This window comes from Diabrotica virgifera, chromosome 6, assembly GCF_917563875.1.
Source record: "Diabrotica virgifera virgifera chromosome 6, PGI_DIABVI_V3a".
NCBI lineage: Eukaryota > Metazoa > Arthropoda > Insecta > Coleoptera > Chrysomelidae > Diabrotica > Diabrotica virgifera.
Window position 1 is genome coordinate 146,937,356 of NC_065448.1, and position 20,228 is coordinate 146,957,583.

The 20,228-nt window shown below is 32.2% G+C and overlaps 1 protein-coding gene across 2 annotated transcripts in view; it reads left to right on the forward strand.

The window, feature by feature from the left end:
* Positions 1-20,228, forward strand: part of LOC126886924 (mismatch repair endonuclease PMS2) — a 106,235-nt gene that overhangs the window by 43,740 nt on the left and 42,267 nt on the right. For both annotated transcript variants that reach the window (XM_050654086.1, XM_050654087.1), the window contains one exon: positions 4,259-5,488. In XM_050654086.1, coding sequence (XP_050510043.1) covers positions 4,259-5,488 — 1,230 coding nt within the window. The remainder of the gene's footprint in view (positions 1-4,258; positions 5,489-20,228) is intronic.

Here is a 20,228-nt window from a genome sequence, read left to right on the forward strand (position 1 = left end):
AGAACTGCCGGGGACTAGGGGCCATTTCTGTTTGCGCTTTCATTGTAGTTTTCTTGGGAAATACCGGGTGTCCACTTATATTTTCCCCCATTTTAACTGCCTATAACTTCTAAACGGCTCAACATAGAAAAATGCGGTTTTCGCTTAAATGTTTTATTTTAGCAAAAGTTTTGTCTGAATGGATTATATTTTTTATATCGCTTTCAAATACGAAAAAAAATGGCGGATTTTTGAAAAAAAACGTTGTTGACTTTTTTTAATGAAATACCCAGTATATTTTTCTGTAAATTGAAAGAAAGGTCATTCACCTATCCAGCGATATAAAGTTTTTCAAAATCGGTTGTCAAATCACTGAGTAATTAATTTTTAAAATGAGAGGGGCAACGTGGATATCACATACCTAAATAACATATCTAAGCAAATTGATATTATGTTATGTGATTTCCACATTGCATCTCTCATTTTAAAAATTAATTGCTCAGTCATTTGACAACTGATTTTAAAAATTTTTATATCGATGGATAGGTAAATGACCATTTTTTCAAGTTACAAAAAAGTATACTGGATGTTTTAATAAAAAAGTCAACAACGTTTTTTTTTTCAAAAATCCGCCATTTTTGATTTAAAAGCGTTATAAAAAATCGTCATTTACCTAAAAACTTGGAAAAACGTTTATTTACCTATCCAGCGATGTAAAAATTTATAAAATCGGTTGTCAAATGACTGAGCAATTAATTTTTAAAGTGAGAGATGCAATGTGGAAATCACATAAATTGATATTAAGTTATGTGATATCCATGTTGCACGTCTCATTTTAAAAATTAATTACTCAGTGATTTGACAACCGATTTTGAAAAACTTTATATCGCTGGATAGGTGAAAGACCTTTCTTTCAATTTACAAAAAAATATACTGGGTGTTCCATTAAAAAAAATCAACAATTAATGGATAAAAAGAGAAACGAGTGGATAAGAGAGAAAAACACAGTTAGGGATGTAGACAAGAAGTTGCAAAGTTGAAATGGAGATTTTCCGGACACACTATAAGACAAAAAGAAGACCGATGGAATAAAATTCTCATAAATTGGAGACCGTGGGAATATAAACGAAGCAGAGGAAGGCCACAAATGAGATGGGCAGATTATGTCAAGAAGCACGTGGGCTCTAGGTGGATAACTGTAGCGACAGACAGAGAAGAATGGAAAAGGATTGGGGAGGCCTATGTCCAAAGATGGACCAAAGAAGGCTAACTAGATAGATAGATAGATTAGGTCTTGTAGATGACACAACAGGGAAATGGAGAAGAAGATAACCAGAAAATCCAGACACTATAGGGAGATAAAAAACATAGTATACGTTACATTAAGACAAACCTAATAAAATGAGTGGGACATGTCCTAAGATCTAGTGATAAAAGATTCCTCAATGTAACATTTTTAGAAAGGCCCGGTGGCAGAAGATCATTTGGTCGCCCAAAAAAAAGATGGAAGGATGCAGTAATAAAAGATCAATGCAAAATGTAAAAGTACAACAGTGGGAGATAACTTTATAAGACCGGCAACAGTGGAGGAAAATAGTAAAACCTACCAAAATTTACAAATTTTCTAAAAAAAAATTTAGTCCATTTTGGAGCAATATTAAAAAATTCGGTTTTATTTACACTACTTCGGTTTTATTGGTCGTAGCATGCTAACAAATAATAGATATAATAATAGATATAAATTTATAAAAAAAAGTTTTAAACCGTTTTAGAACAATATTTAAAAAATCGGTTTTTTGTAGGTAACTTTAACATCCCGTAAAATCCAGTAAATTTTTTTGTGATTCTCTATATCCAACGGTCTATCAATAACAACTTTTTTCTATTCCCATACCTAATACATATAAATTACGATTTCACAATTAGTGGAAGCACGCAAAATAGAATTCTATTTTAGTGACGTCACGTTACCGAGCATCTGTCGATTCTCCCATTATGCAATTCTATTTTGTGATGTCAACAAAATATAATTCTATTTTGCGTGCTCTGGGCTCATGGGCTTCATTATGATACAGATTTTCATTACGATACAGATTTTTAACCAATAGACCATATTGCGATAACCAATACGAATAGATGTTTAACCAATTCTGTCTGGAATGTGGCACATGCACAATGAGCAATGTCAAGCCAAATGTTGTTCTGAAGCTATTTTCTTGTGGCATTTTTACAATTTTAACTATTTAGAATGGGAAATAAGCCACAATATTATTAAAAAATGATTTTTATTAACGTTTCGACAACCAAATCGGGTGCCGTTGTCAAAATACAAAATACTATTGATATAATATATATATATATATATATATATATATATATATATATATATATATATATATATATATATATATATATATATATATATATATATATCAATAGTATTTTGTATTTTGACAACGGCACCCGATTTGGGCGTCGAAACGTTAATAAAAATCATTTTTTAATAATATTGTGGCTTATTTCCCATTCTAAATAGTTAAAAGTCAAGCCAAATGCATAGGATTATTGAAAATTTAACCTCAAATTCATTTTAATATTAAATTTTTAATAATTTTTATTTATTCAGTTTAATACCTAATTGTGGCTTTGATACAGCCACATGTATTCTTGAAAATTTAACCTCCAATTAATTTTAATAATTGTAATATTCAAAATTAAAATGCATCAACAAAATAATTATTAATTTAATCATATTACTTAATTACTAAAACTTAATTTGTGTTAAGTATAAAATAAATAAATTTCAATATATTTTTTTTGATGCATTTGAAACTTGCATTTAATGATCATATATATAATACGCGAGTCTTCTACAGCTGGCGCCGCTTCTCGCATCCTAATTTCCAGCGTTTTCTGTCGAAGCAATCTTCAGTTTTTAGATCTCTGGCGGTCATTGCATCTTCGACATCTTCTCTCCAGGATCGTCTTGGTCTACCCCGTTTTCTTCTTGTGAGTGGAGTCCATTTTTCTATTTTTTTGGCCATCTACTTTCAGGCATTCTCTGAAGGTGTCCATACCAGTTGAGTCTTTTGGCTTCGATTGTGTCTATTATATCTAGATCGATTTCCATTTCTCTCCTAATATCCTCGTTTCCCACTCTATCAAGTCTAGTGAACCGGCAACATCGTCTCCAATAGTTCATTTCCATGGCCTTAATTTTTGATTTATTTCTTTGGTTTATTTCCCAAAGTTCGGCGCTGTACAACCCAATACTTTCTATTATTGTTTTATATATTCTTCTTTTATTTTCTTTTGTTATTTTATTATTCCATAATAGTCCGTGTAGCTGTCTGGTGGCTGATCTTGCTTGGCTAATCCTAGAATGTATTTCGTCGTTACTCCCTGCTTTTGAAGTTATTTGGACTCCTAAGTATTTGAAAGTTTCGGTTGGGTTTATAGTTACCATTTCAATTTGTAGGCTTGCTGATATCTCTCCTACAACTAAGTATTCGGGTTTTTCTATATTAATTGTAAGGCCTCACTTAGTGTACACCTCTTCCAGTTTTCTGAGCATATAGTCTATATCAATCTCGTCTTCAGCTAGAATAGCTTGGTCGTCAGCGAACTATATTGTGTACAATATATCGTCATCGATTGGGATGCCCATATTGCAGCACTTTCTTCTCCACAGTGAGAGTGCCTCATTTAAACATATTTTAAAGAGTGTAGGTGCTATGCAACAGCCTTGCTTTAGAGACCCTTACTAATTGGAATTTCTCTCGTTAATTTGTTTCCAGTTTAAATGTTTACCGTCATATTTTTGTAAAGCTGTTGTACTGCTTGTATATTTTTTTGCTTATCCCTTGTTTTTCCATTGCTACCCAGAGCATTGAAAGTGGTACACTATCGTATGCCTTTGTCAGATCTATAAAGACTACATGGCTGGAAAGGTTGTGGGCTAATCTTTTCTCAATAACCTGCTTTAGAGAAAATATGCTGTCTATACAGGATCTGCCTGCACGAAAGCCATTTTGTTCTTCTACATCTGTCATCTCCTTTTCAATTTTATTTTTTATTATTTTTCCATAAAGTCTTGAGAATGAGTTTATGACACTAAGCCCCCTATAGTTGAACAATTTTAATGATCATTATGATGCTAGTATTCTATACGAAACTCGCCTCTTCGCGGCTTGTTTCTTATTGGTCATACTCGCATCATAATGACCATCATTAAATGCTCGTTGCATAATATATTATTAATCGTAGCTATTTTTTCTAGATTCACGTGTACAAATACTCTCTCTTCTGGTTCAAAGAACACAGTTGTAGCTACCGATGGCAAAGATACAATTCGAGACAATATTATAAACGTTTTTGGTTCCAAACAGATATCATCATTAATAGACGTAACACTGGTCCCTCCAACAGAGGAGATTCTAACAGAATTTGGAATAAAACAATTTCTAGATGAACCTTTACCGTTTGATTTAGAGTTTTTAATTTCTAGCGTTATCCACGGCTCTGGTAGAAGTGCTAATGATCGACAATTTTATTATATAAATTCCAGACCTTGTGAGCCTTCCAAAATTATGAAGTTAGTTAACGAGGTATATAAATCTTACAATTCTCATCAGTATCCGTTTGTGTATTTAAATATTTCTACAAAGTCGATATTTGTGGACGTCAACATAACTCCAGATAAAAGACAAGTTTTTTTGGAAAACGAGAAACTTTTATTAGCTGCAATAAAGTCTTCATTATTGGCAGTTTGTAAACAGTTTCCCTCTACCTATAAATTGCAAAATTTAAATCTTTCTGTATTCACACCAGCAGATAAGGGTGTCAAGAGAAGTCTGACTGATAGTTCGATAAAACAAGGAAGTATTACAGAACGTTTTAAAAAACGGTCAAAGACTGACGAAAGCTCCGAAAAGTCTAAAGTTTCAATAAAAGATTTTGCAGCTAAGCCCAAAGATAAAGGAAGTGTAAGTAACGGTATTGGTTTTAAAGTAGACAAGAATATTTTAGACGAATCTCAAGAGAAGTTGGACGAACTTATTGAAATCGCTTGTAAGCTTACCAAAGAAGAAAAAAATGATGATGGTGATCAGAGTTCAAACGCTAGTGATTGTATAGTAGACAATATCGTAGTAAGTCTTGATCAACCGGTGAATGGCATTCAAAGAAGGTCTAAAGCATTTAATATAACCTTGGACGAAATAAAAAAATGCAAAGAAATAGCTGATCATACTTCAAAAGAAAGTATTAAAGTAAAATTCAGATCTGAAATTAAATCCGAACAGAACAAAAGTGCAGAAGAAGAGCTGCAGAAACAAATTAGTAAGTCAGACTTTAGAGATATGGTTGTAATAGGTCAGTTTAACAAAGGGTTTATAATCACGAAATTAAACGACGATTTGTTTATTATTGATCAACATGCTACCGATGAGAAATACAATTACGAACAACTCCAGCTTAATACCGTAATAGATTCGCAAATACTTGTGAAGTGAGTATTAATTTGTATTTTAAATTAGTAAAGTAGGTATAAAAAATTACGCAGAGTAATAAATCAATTCACGTTCTAAAGAATTTTATAGCAGTACCAAAATATGTATATTTTGACTCCCCGTTTAATATAGTAACAAAATGTTGGTAATGTATATTAACCCCAATTTATCTTACGAGGGAGACGTGGACGACACGGCTGCCTTACGGGACACGTTTAGGGCAGTCAATGAGGGTATTTGGCTCCGAATTCCATCCTACTACATCGATTTACTTGATATTTTCACAGTAAGTAGGAAATAGCTCAAGAAACAAAGTCTACCCTATGCCGATGTGCGCTTTTATCTTGAGGGTGGTTCCCACCCCTTCTCGGGGGTGAAAACTGTTTTGGTTAAAATAGCCACGGAAGAGGCTAGAGAACCTAATTTTAAGCAAAAACTGTTCTATAATAATTTTTTGAGAACTCAATACTTTTTGAGTTATTCGTGGTTGAAAATTGGCCATTTTCATTGAAAAATGACGCCTTTCGGACGGATTTTTGCGAATACCTTAAAAAATATGCATCTAACAAAAAAACTATATAAACTATTTCTGTAGGTTATAAAAAACAAAGAGATTCGTTCGTTCATAAATCTTCTAGTTAAAATACAAAGAGGGATATGGTAGGTAAGAAGAGTTTGTTTTTTTGCTGCATGCTCAAATCGGTGTATTCAACTTGAAATAACAGAGAAACTGTCGATTTTAGGTGTATAATGATACTAGTAACTTTTGTAGTGCTTGAAAAGACCTTTAAAATGAGCAATACTAAATGTCGATTACATTCAAACTAAGCGAGATATTCTGCAAAAAAGTTGATGACTAATGTATTTTAAGAAGAAATGAGAAGTATATTTAACCCCTCATCCATCAGAATTTAAATACAGTCAAACCTGCCATATCCGGATCAATGTGGCGACCGATCCGGATATGAAAAAATCCGGATATCAAGACCACTACTTCTTTTATAGTCTCTGTAACGTTTTCTCCTTCATACATTCCAGTAATCAACGCCGTCAATAACTTTCGTCGATAGACACGTTTTATAGATTCTATAATACATTATTTCGCCATCTTTTAGTTCTGTTAGTGCGTTGTCCAACAGCAGGACTGCCTTTCTCGGTAGATTTCGGTAGATCCGGACGGCGCAGAACCGTCCGTATATGGGGAGGTCCGGATATGGCAGGTTGTACTGTACATCGTTTTCCTTCTACAATACGTTTTATTATAGTGTTATTTCTGTTTAAAAAGTTGGACTGGATTAAAATGAATGGTTTTTGAAAAAAATAAGATCAAATTATAGAACGCATTTTAAAATTTTCTTAAAAATCTTCCTTTTCCTCCATGTAACTCGAAAAAGATAAGAGATACGAAAAAAAGATACCACACAAAAATGTTGAGCTTTTTCAGATAAACATTTCCTTTTCATTTATCATTACTGCATCTCTTATCATTTTCAAGATACATGGAGAAAAAGGAAAATTTTTAAGAAAATTTAAAAATGCGCTCTATAATTTGATCTTTTTTTTTCAAAAACCATTCATTTTAAACCCGTCCAACTTTTTGAACATAGAAATAACACTATAATAAAGGGTATTGTGGAAGGAAAACGATGCATTTACATTTTGGTGGATGAGGGTTAAAATTACTTCTCATTTTTTCTTAAAATAAATTGTTTATCAATTTTGTTTGCAGCATATCTCGCTTAGTTTTAATGTAATGGACATTTAATACTGGTCATTTTAAAGGTCTTTTCAAGCATTACAAAAGGTATTGGTAGCATTATACACCTAAAATCGACCGTTTCTCTGTTATTTCAAGTTGAATACACCAATTTGAAAATGTACCACAAAACAAACTATTTTCACCTACCATACCTATATCTTTTTGTATTATAACTAGAAGATTTATGAAGGCAAGTGTCTCGTGTGTTTTTTTATAACCTACAAAAATGTTTTAAATGGTTTTTTAGTTAGATGCATAGTTTTTAAGGTATTCGCAAAAACCCGTTCGAAAAGGTATTGTTTCAATGAAAATGGCCAATTTTCAACCACGAATAACTCAAAAAGTATTGAGTTTTCAAAAAAAAATTATAGAACAGTTTTTGCTTAGAATTAGCTTCTCCAGCTAATTCCGTGGTAATTTTAATCAAACAAATTTTTCACCCCTAAGAAGGGGTGAGAACCACCCCCAAGATAAAAGCACACATCGGCATAGGGTAGACTTTCAATTAGGAGATAAGTAGAGGCTAGGCCCAAAATTTCATTAAAATCCATACAGTAGGATAGAATTCGGAGGTAATATCCTATTCTTGCTCTCATTGACTGGCGTAGTTGAAGAATCGTCTGATATGAAAAGCATTAGCTAGTTTATCGTACAACGCAACGGGGTAGCACTGGAGATGTGAGCCGTCTATTGTTCCGTGGTTCGTGTCGTACACACCCCGTCGCACAGTGGGGCATGAGAGCTAAAAAGTTGGCATAAAATAAAAATATTAAATGTTGTTCTGAAGTTATTTCCTTGTGGCATTTTTATAATCAACTATTTATAATGGGAAATAAGCCACAATTTTACCAAAAAAGATTTTATTAACGTTTCGAAGCCCAAATCGGGTTTCGTTGTCAAAATACAAAATATGTACTACTAAAATAAACAAAAAATGTTGTTCCTAAGTAAAAAAAATTCTTCTAATAATTTATTTAATCTGACTCATTTATATTGGCAATTCAGACGTATATTATACATTTTAAAGTAGAAGACTTTAAAATGATATCGTCAATATTTATGAGTTGCGTTCCTGGGACGACTTTACTAAAAGATAGTTCATTCGATTACATGAAATCAATCCCAACTCAAGAATATCCGTCACAAAAAAAAATATAGCAGATGATCTGTCTTTAAAAAGACAACCAAATGCAACGATGACAGTAAAATTCTCGCGTTAGAGATTCCATAGTAAATCACGAGGGAAAACCAGGAAAAAACCTCGTGATACTATCCCGACATCGTAAGTATTTGGTCTTACATTTAATTTACTTTCAAAAAAACTAATACCAAATTCTGACTTTAATATGTTTAAATTATTATTAATGTTAATAATACATAGATATACAATAAGTAATACTAAAATATAAAATTTGTACTAACTCGATATGTTATTGACTTACTAATCGTGGTATTTTCTTTCTATTGACTTCCTCTTTCAGTATGGGTAACCACATCCTACTGCATTCTACCGAGGAATTTGCGACACAATTGGTTTCATTTAGCATAATTAGAGCCGCTTCTTTGATTTTTCTCTTTTTACTATCTGACTTTAATATGTTTAAATTATTATTAATGTTAATAATACATAGATATACATTAAGTAATACTAAAATATAAAATTTGTACTAACTCGATATGTTATTGACTTACTAATCGTGGTATTTTCTTTCTATTGACTTCCTCTTTCAGTATGGGTAACCACATCCTACTGCATTCTACCGAGGAATTTGCGACACAATTGGTTTCATTTAGCATAATTAGAGCCGCTTCTTTGATTTTTCTCTTTTTACTATCTGATTCTTTTAGGACTATACTTGAATCTCTCCATTGAACTCTATGTTCATTATCCCATGCGTGTTGACATATTTGAGATCTATCGAATTCTCTATTTTTAATATAAGACTGATATTCACTTATTCTAACGTTTAATGGTCTTGATGTTTCACCTAAATAAAATTGTTTGCATTCACAAGGTATTTTATAAATGCAATTCTTTGTTCTTTCTTGTTCATTTATAGATATAATTATGTCACATAATATTAATATATCTACGTCATACGTTATTGGCATATTATACCAATGATACAAACCAAAGACATAGATATATTAATATTATGTGACACATGACAGAAGCTCGAAACAAATGACTGTGAATGAAAAGCCCTATGCGTAAGCCGTGATAGTGTGATTCTACTTACGTTTGATCCACTTATTTAAAGTCAAATTGGTTACGGATATTTGATCTTCACGTAAGTGACAATAGTATTACAAATGTGATATAATGATTAAGTAAATATAGTTTCTTATAATATGTTGTTTAAAATTACCTGTACAAAATATCAAAATATGCATTTTTCAAAAAGAGTTAATTGTTAGTGTTCCCGGACTGACCTGACTTTAATTTTGTTTTATTTTGAAAGTTTGAACATTATTCTTTAAAAAGTCATTTTAACTTTGTGCTGAAATTTACTCCTTTTTCAGAATTTTTTTTGTGAGGTTATTTTAACTTAATTAAATTCTCTTAATCTTAATCTTAATTAATTTTTCATTATTTGTATCATGTATTTATATATCTATAGACACACCATCTCTACTCTCCTGTCAATGTCAATGGCAGAACGTATTAGGAAAGAAATATTAAAATAAAGAAATTAGAACACCTGCCAGTGGAAGCACTACATATTATGTTGAAATCTCCGAATGTCCGAGATGTTGAAGAACAAGAACATCTTGGTTAAAGAACCTGAGAACCTGCTTCAACACAACATCTGTGCAGCCTTTCCACGTTGTTGTAGATAAAATAAAGATTGCCATGATGATCGACAACATTCGTTACGGATAGTAACGAACATTTGAGAACATTTGAAAAACATCGTTTTTGTATATGTACACACAACTTATAATATTTAAAAAAAATTGGCCATAATGTATCGACAATGATTTAATGCCAACTTATGGGGTATAGGAAAGTTGGTCGACAACACTTCGTCGATGGAAAATTAGTCGACAACATTTGGTCGACAAACAGTTGGTCGAATTCACAATTCGTCGACGAACATTTGTTCGAATGGATCTTTCGTCGACAAACTGTAATTTATATTTAGAATAAAGGGATTAATGGTGACAAACGACGGATTATTGGTTTATATTTTGTTAACTGGAATATTACCAGAGCACGGCAGTTCACGCCAGTGGCGCGCACACACACCCCCCCCCTACAAGCGACACTATATATACACGAAATTTTCGATTTTCTAAATCTGACTGAATTGAAAATTGGGCCAACTCCCATCTTAAAGTTCAGGAAAATGCTCACTCATTCATATGTCAACCATCCATTTTGGTCCAAGGGTGTGGATTTTACGGCCCTTCCTATTTAGGGTCTGTTTTTCGTTCTCGTCCCCAAAACTCCCAAAAACTTTGAAAATTTAAGTCCGACCTTTGCGGCTTCTAATAGTACTGATCATTACCTTTCCAACGCATGTCTAATTTTAAAAATCGGTTATACCATTCAAAAGTTACCGAGCTCAGAAATATGACACAATTTCTATTAAAAAAAAGGAAAATGTTTGTGGATGTGTATGTATGTATGTATGTATGTGTGTGGAAAAGTTAAACCGATCTGAATTTTTTTTCTGTGTTTTAAGAGGGCGTAAGGGCCGATTCAGAACCGGTGTAGTTTGTGACTTTTGACCACCCATAAGCCAGCTATAGGACTTGGTAGGTACAAAACGGCATATTTTTTGGGGGTATATCTTCGGTTCAAAAGGAGACAGGAGAACCACAAGTACACCAAATCAATAGTGTTGAATTAACCTTTCAAATGGTGTTTAAGCCGTCAGGATCAGACATACACACGGCTCAGTATAGCCGAAAAACTGAAAAACTAAACTTTGAAAATTTTGGTTTTTCGACAATTACTCAAAATTTCAACCTACGAATTGCGCCAATAACTGAGCGTTTGTAGAAGGACTCTAGACAAATCTAACGGTGTATACCTCATATCCGGGAAAATTCGAATTTTTAAGTTATAGCCTTCATAAGTATGATCAAATCTATTTCGTATGGGAAAAACGGTTTTTCAAGCTCAATAATTCGTGTAATAGCTTCAGTAATCATACTCGACCTTAGATGCATCAGATACTACTTGTCAGTACGTTTCAAACTCATATTTAGTGGTCAAAATCGGTTAAGCCGATTAGAAGTTATTAGGCTACAAAAGTATAATCCAGTTAAAGATTATTCCCTAAATGGTTTATGTAGTTGTAGTCGTTACGACGATAAATTTGATCTGGCAACGGGCAATCGGAATTCATTTACCGGCCATCCCAATATATTTTTTCAATCTATTTCGAATAGAAGAAAAATCTAGTGTGCATTCGATGGACACTAGATCATTTGGGAGATAATGCGACAAAGGCGACCATTTATAAACATACAACTTTTGTAACATTGCATACATTTAATTTATAAATAACTTTGACAAACTCTTGATACAAGAATAAAAAACCGCTAAACGCCGTAAAAATGAGTGGCTTCCAAATATTCCAGCTACAGAAGATCTGCTATGAATATTACGTGGCGCGAAAATGTATTTTCATTTTGATGCAAAACAAAATTCTAGTTTTATTTTAAAAGATTTTTCCATAATATTTGCTAAATTTGAAGTAAACGCGCCACAAAAGAGTTTCAAAATTTAAACTGTATCAAATTTACTCTTTTGTGGCGCGTTTTACTTCAAATTGAGCAAATATTATGGAAAAATCTTTTAAAATAAAATTAGAATTTTGTTTTACATCAAAATGAAAATACATTTTCGCGCCACGTAATATTCATGTCAGATCTTTTGTAGCTGGAATATCGTATGCGCCACTCATTTTTACGGCGTTTAGCGGTTTTTTATTCTTGTTGTATTATACATATCTAAATTTATTTATTTTTTGGGGTTTTGTTAATTTTTTTTTTCTAAATCTTAATTATTTTTAAATTTAATGAAAAAATTAGCTGCGGTAGGAGAGTAGACAGCAAATACCGATATTTTAATTAGTGATGTTGTACCGTTCTTCTTTTTGGTGTCGGCGCACTTGCGAACGGAGCATTTCCGGACAATTGATACTTATCAACATTTTAGACTACAGCAGAAAATTTAAACAAAATTTTGAAAAAAAAAATAAAAATAAATAATCCTTCATTTGTCACCATTATTCCCTTTGGGTCTTTGTCGACGAACAATCCATTCGATCAAATGTTCGTTGACGAATTGTACATTAGATGAATTGTGCATTCGACCAACTGTTTATCGACCAGATGTTGTCGACTAATTTTCCGTCGACGAAGTGTTCTCGACCAACTTTCCGACACCGCAACCATAGATAAGGTATATATAACTAGGATAGATAGGCAACTCTTTAATACGTAAAATTGCAATGTATACAGCGCCCTCTGTCCGGTTTAGTCATGAACTAAATGGGCAATGGCGGGAATTTTAAACGTTCAAATAAGCTTTGTTGCTAATTATTGTAGTAAAACAAGATTCTATAACATAATCACTGGCGCCGACTTCATAAAGAATGGTGGGGCTCGTGCCCCACCAATGTTGAGACAGGTGGGGCAAAGCCCCACCAATAGTTTCAAACGTCAAAACAAATAGTTTCAAAATGAAACATGTGATGTATCTGTAAAAGAGCAAGTCTCTCTTTGTATTAGGACAGTAGATGACAATTTTGATGTGTGTGAGGACTTCCTAGGGTTTTATTCCACTCCAAACACTGAAGCCAAAACCCTTTTTGAAGTAATAAAAGACATTTTGCTGCGACTTGATTTGCCGTTAGAAAATATCAGAGGTCAATGCTATGATGGAGCCTCAAATATGCAAGGTAATTCAATGGCCTTCAAAAGTTGGTTAAAGACATTCAGCCCCAAGCAATTTACATTCACTGTGCAGCGCACAGTTTGAATTTGGCTGTAGAGGTCAGTCTTAAGCATCTACCAAGCATGCGGGACATTATGAATCTCGCAAAGGACCTCATCAACACAGTAAGAGAGTCACCAAAAAGAATGGATATATTCAAAACCATTTTAGCTGTAATGCCAAAGAAAACAGGTAGAATCGGGCTTCGTCCTCTCTGTCCTACTAGATGGACAATGCGAGCTTCTAGTATGAAACAAATATTGAATAATTACGCCAGCTTAAGTGAGTTTTTCCTCTCATTTTCTGAAAGTTGCAGCTGTGATGCTGCATCTAAATGCTCTGGGTACTTTGAACAAATGTCTAAATTCAAAACCCTTTTTCTAATATCTCTGTACAGCTTTGTAATGAGCCCTATTGAAGAAGTTAACACCCAGCTTCAAAGTCCACACATCACAGCACCAGAAGTATTTTCCAAGCTGGACTGTCTCAGAGATATTCTTCAACAAAAGCGTGAAGAATTTGAAACATTTTGGCAAAATGTTGTTCACGATAAACCTAGAATGGTTGATGAACCTAAGTTACCCAGACAAAGATTTGTATCAAAAAAACTGGAAAATCCTAACTCATCTGTTACTTATAAGTACTCCTCTCCAAAAGAGTACTTCAAACAGATTTACATAGAAGTATGTGATACAGTATTACTTTGCGTTCAGGAAAGGTTTACAACTTCAGAACTAAGATTGGTGACTGAAATCGAGCAAGAATGTGTTTCTGCAATGACAAGTAATAATAACTTGGAAAAATTACGAGACTTCTTTTGTAATGACCTGGATGTTAATCGTCTTTCTTTGCATCTCTCCATGCTGCATGATATTGCAGTACAAAGAAAAGTGACTCTGCAAACCATGCGTGAAGTAAACAAATTCGTTTTGGCTGATAAAAGTGTACAAGACTTACTACCTGAGGTTACCAAATGCATCAAACTCCTCAGGACAGTTCCGGTAACTACAGCCACAGCAGAGAGGTCCTTCAGTTCCCTACGACGTCTCAAAACTTATTTACGGTCTACCATGGGGCAAGAAAGATTGAACTATGTTGCGGTCCTCAACACTCATCAAGATGTGCTGGATAACATTGACATGAGACCACTGGTGAATGAGTTCATCAACAGAACTCCAATACGTAAATCAACTTTTGCTTTGTTTGACTAGGCCTTTAGGAGTAATCATTTTATTCATCTACTACAAAATACACTTGTATTTTTTTAACTTTATATATACTTTGTGTTTTGGAAAATACTTAATGTGTAAATCTAAATATATAAAAATAAATGTTTCTCTGTATACAAAAATATATATCTCTGTATATATATATATATATATATATATATATATATATATATATATATAGGGTGGTTCATCTTATTCGCCTCGGTCTCTGTAAGGAAAACCACTTGATATTTTAAAAAAATTTCTTCACAGAAATATACAGGGCCTTTAATACTACAACTTATAAATAATGTGAATTATACAGGGTGTTCCAAAAAAGAGTGGTATATCAAAGTTATATTTTTTCTTATGGAATGCCCTATATCTGATGACATTATTGAATTGACCTTAAAAAATAAGCTATACTTTCATAAGGGTTCCCTATACCTAAATACAGGGTGTTTTGATTTATTTCGATTTTTATAAAAATGTAAGGTTTTAGAAAAAAATAAATATCTACGAATCTAAGAAGCAGTAACAAATTCTTTCTTGGATATTAATAATAGACTATTTAGCATACTTAAACAGATGCTTATTGCAACAAAATTTCTTACAGGGTGGTCAAAATATGAGATTGTTCTATTAACAAATTCAAGCTGTAATAACTTACTTATTTTAAATGGAACACCCTGTATTTTACTAGTCTATCGCGTAGAAAATTTGCTTAGCTTTCAATTTGTATTAGGGTTTCATATACCTATCTTTTTACAGGGTGGTCAAAATATTAGATTGTTCTATTAACAAATTCAAGCTGTAATAACTTACTTATTTTAAATGGAACACCCTGTAGCTTACTAGTCTATCGAGTAGAAAGTTTACTTAGCTTTCAATTCTTATTAGGGTTTCCTATAGCTATCTCCCTTAATTTCTTAAATATTTAAAGATTTCCTAATTTGTAAGCTTTAAAGATTAGAATTACATAAGTACCTATGTCGTGTTTATGTACAACACATCACCAATACCGGCAATATACTTAGACAAGATACTGTCAGTAATAATAAAATTTTCATTGTTATCATGTAATCACACAGAGTGTTGTATTATTTTAGTTGATTTTGGCCTACATGTGAAATTGAATAATATGTTTATTTTAAACTGCATACCCTATATTAGATGCCGTATTCTGGAAGATATTTAAATTATATTTCATTCCGTATAAGTATTTTCCATATCTTAACCCAGCGGTTATTAAGTAAATTTAAGAACACCACTTTTTGTTTGAATCTTTAAATCGCAATTACAAACAATTAAATGCAATGGCTACTTTGACGAAAACGAGCCTATTGTACAAAAATATGTAAAAATGGGTATTTACAGAATAACATGGGAATTTATATTTACAGAATAACATGTGTATTGAGAATGTTAACATGGAATTGAAGAGATTTTAAATATCTTCCATTATAAAGAATAGAATATCGAGTATGTCATTTAAAATAAGAACACTCTGTGTGATTAAATGATAAAAATGTGAATTTTATTAATGAAACTATCTTGACTAAGATATTTAAGTATATTGCCGGTGTTCGTGATGTGTTGTACATAACCACGACATAGGTACTTAATTCTAATTTTTAAAGCTTACAAATTAGGAAATCTTTAAATATTTAAAAAATGAAGCTAGATAGGTATAGGAAACCCTAATAAGAATTGAAAGCTAAGTAAATTTTCTACTCGATAGACTAGTAAGATACAGGGTGTTCTATTTAAAATAAGTAAGTTATTACAGCTTGAATTTGTTAATAGAACAATCTAATATTTTGACCACCCTGTAAAAAGATAGGTATAGGAAACCCTAATACAAATTGAAAGCTAAGTAAATTTTCTACGCGATAGACTAGTAAGATACAGGGTGTTCCATTTAAAATAAGTAAGTTATTACAGCTTGAATTTGTTAATAGAACAATCTCATATTTTGACCACCCTGTAAGAAATTTTGTTGCAGTGAGCATCTTTTTAAGTATGCTAAATAGTCTATTATTAAGATCCAAGAAAGAATTTGTTACTGCTTCTTAGATTCGTAGATATTTATTTTTTTCTAAAACCTTACATTTTTATAAAAATCGAAATAAATCAAAACCCCCTGTATTTAGGTATAGGGAACCCTTATGAAAGTATAGCTTATTTTTTAACGTCAATTCAATAATGTCATCAGATATAGGGCATTCCATAAGAAAAAATATAACTTTGATATACCACTCTTTTTTGGAACACCCTGTATAATTCACATTATTTTTAGGTTGTAGTATTAAAGACCCTGTATATTTCTGTGAAGAAAATTTTTTAAAATATCAAGTGGTTTTCCGTACAGAGACCGAGGCGAATAAGATGAACCACCCTGTATATATATATATATATATATATATATATATATATATATATATATATATATATATATATATATATATATCTGTATATAAAAATAAATGGAGAGCTTTGCTCTCCACAGCAAGGTTGGCCCCACCAATAATTTATGTAAGTCGGCGCCAGTGAACATAATGCAAATTATAAAAATAATCGACAATTGTTTCTTACATTAGCGATTATTTTTTGTAATTTGCATTACATTATGGAGTCTTTTACTGCAATTATAAACATAGTTCATATAATAGGAAAGGTAGAAAAACAAAATTCAAAAATTAAAATATTTATTTAAAAAATTAACGGCACAATTTACAGAAAAGTACCAAAATTATTTTAAAAACGTAATTATGATGCTGAGCAGCAAACAAACTAGAATATATACATGAAAATTATTTAAAAAAACTTTTAATAAAAAATAGGAGCTCATAATAAAATTAAAATATTTCCAGTATCTTTTTGTAACATTGCAGAGTTTATAAACACATCAATCCTGACATTAAGGCAGCGCCGAAATTAACACAAAATTTTTAAATTACATGGATTCAAAGTAACGCAAAAGAATATTCCTTACTTCTCAGTCCTGTTTGGTACACAGCATTTAAACACCATTTTAAAGTTTGATTCAAAAATTTGCACACAAACTGAATATTTTACTTTAAAGAAAGAAAGTAGAAGTCTTTGTTATATATAGCTAATCTATAAGTAAAAAGTAAAAAAACAATTTATTAAAATAAATCCAAACACATATGTAAACAAACAACGATGCCATTGACAAGACAAAATAAAATGACATTTCTGCACAGCGTTGCCACATTTTATTTAGAAAATCTACTGTAAGTCTGTAATTAGCTAAAATCTACTAAATCAAAAACTAAAATATACTATAAAACTTTATTAACGTATTTGTATATAATTTAGGACTTTTTATAATAAAAACAACAGCTGACTAACTAGAAATTAATATAATATGAATATTTGTAAAAAAACCAAATTTTTTAGATTTTAACTGGGAAAAAAATAACCTACTATAATTAATTTTTATCAGTTTCATATTTAATATTTGTATATAATATTTTGTCATCCACTGATTTTAACATCTGCATGTCAGGATCAAATTCTTCACACAATTCTTTCGCATTTTACATTAGAAACACATAAATAAACACAACATTTTTTGTTTTGCAAAGTTACATATGCTTAGATATTTTAGTTTTCCATCGTTAGCTCCTAATAGGCTCACCGAATGCCATAACTCTTCAATAACACCTGATATACTGCTTGCACTGCTACTTGAAATCTGCAAGTTTGTTACACCAGAATCCAGTTTCCAGTTTCATTTCTTTGTAAAATTCATCATCTACGTCCTGAATTTTATTTTCGGTAATGACATTGGAAAATTGTAACAAAATGTCTGAAAACTAATTTAGAAATGGAGTAAATACTATAAAAAGCAAATTTTATTTCAGTCATAACAAAATGTTGAAATATACCAAAAATTTACTAAAAAGTATTGCCTATATACTAGAATTTTTAAACAATATCAAAAATCTACCAAAAAAGTAGAAATCTAGTAAATGTGGTAACGCTGTTGCAGTTTCTGCAGATGCGATGACATGCGCATTTGGAAAAGTCTTTAGTGGCGCCACCTTTCCAGTTAAGTCAAGAATTAAAGAGAATGAACCGTAATTGCCATTAAGGATAACAGTGCATGACCGCAACTTATGTTGTCTCTTGCCTCACTGTGCGTCGTAAGATAAATCCGGCTTTAGATGGATCATCGGTTTAAAATTGTATATTTTCAACGTTGCCAAATGTACAGTATCTGAAATATATATTTTATGGGACCACCCGTATATTTTACAATCTTTTGTAAAATAACAAAAAGAACCTGAAGAAAAAAATGAAGGTGGTATTCAATATAACCACCTCGTCTTTCCGGAGAAATTAGTGCCATCTCTTCTGTAATTCTTTCTTTCAGTTCTTGGACAATCTGTGGCCTAGTTATGCATGTGGCCATAAAAATAATCTAGAGGTGTCAAAATCCGGGAGTCTTGCTGGTCATTCTATAGCACCTATTTTTCCAATCCACCGATTTGAAAATGTATTGTCGAGAACCTCACCAACGCCTCGAAGATAATGAGGGGATGCTGCATGTTCCATCTTGTTGAAACCAAATTCTCAGAGCACACACAAAGGTAATTTTTAAAACATTTGGACTGCTACCGACCAATCCCTTTATGACACCCTCTATTTTATCTGCACGTTTATGCCATCGGCTTTCTAGAACTCTGAAATATTATATCGCCAGTAGTTTCGTTTCGTTACGGGACTGGTCTGTGTGCTTGTACGCGACCGAAGTCCGACCATGTAAATGATTAATTTAATTTGTAATTTGGGTATTGATTACACTATGTTTCTCACGTTTCTTAATGTTTTTGTTAATAGTATACCGTGTAAAGTGTGTATTATGCACATTTTGACGATTAGTTTTTGCAACACAGCAAAATGTACAGCAGACATTCTCAAATAATTTTTAAAACCATCAGGCTACCTTTCAGTCTCCAATTCCAATTCCTTTCAGTCAGTAAAATCTCCAACGTCCATTCCAATTCCAGTCCCCACAAAATATGGCGAAACTGCTCACTAAGAGAATTTTCCCTTCGCATATCGGTACTGTGATAAAAATGAAAGACGGAATATTTACGTTTGTGTGGAATGATAGATCTGATCGTAGGAATAGATAGTTCAGAAATCCTCTCACGTGTGTGCCCAGCTATAGGGCTTTTCATTCAGTCATTTGTTTCGAGCTTCTATCATATTATGTCGTATAATCCGTGTATATTAATATTATACCTACAGAGATTATACAACATATGACAGAAGCTCAAAACCAATTACAATCGATGAAAAGCCCTATTGATCTATCCATGAGATGAGGATTTATATCATGTATGGTTCTGATTAATATTCGTTCTATAAGAAATAAAACTGACGAATTATTTTTGTTTCTGGAAGAATAAGGATTTCCCCCGATAGTTGCGGTTACAGAGCACTGGCTTGAAGTCAACGAGCCTTTTTTTGTAGAAAAATATACCACAATTGCTAGGTATGATCGTCCAAGTTCAGCTCATGGAGGCACCCTAATTCTTTCTAGAAATAATGATTTTTCTCTGATTACAAAATATGACTTTCTGTTAAATAAAGCCTTCTTTGAGTTTTCCCTAGTTTATAATAAAAATCTTAATCTTTACATTATTTGCATCTATAGATCACCTGACTCCCCTGTGGAACTATTTTTTCAGAACCTGCTAAATTTGTTAGATGACTTGCCTCATAGAAGCAGAAAAATTCTATGCGGGGACTTCAACATTAATTATGATGCTGCTTGTGCTACT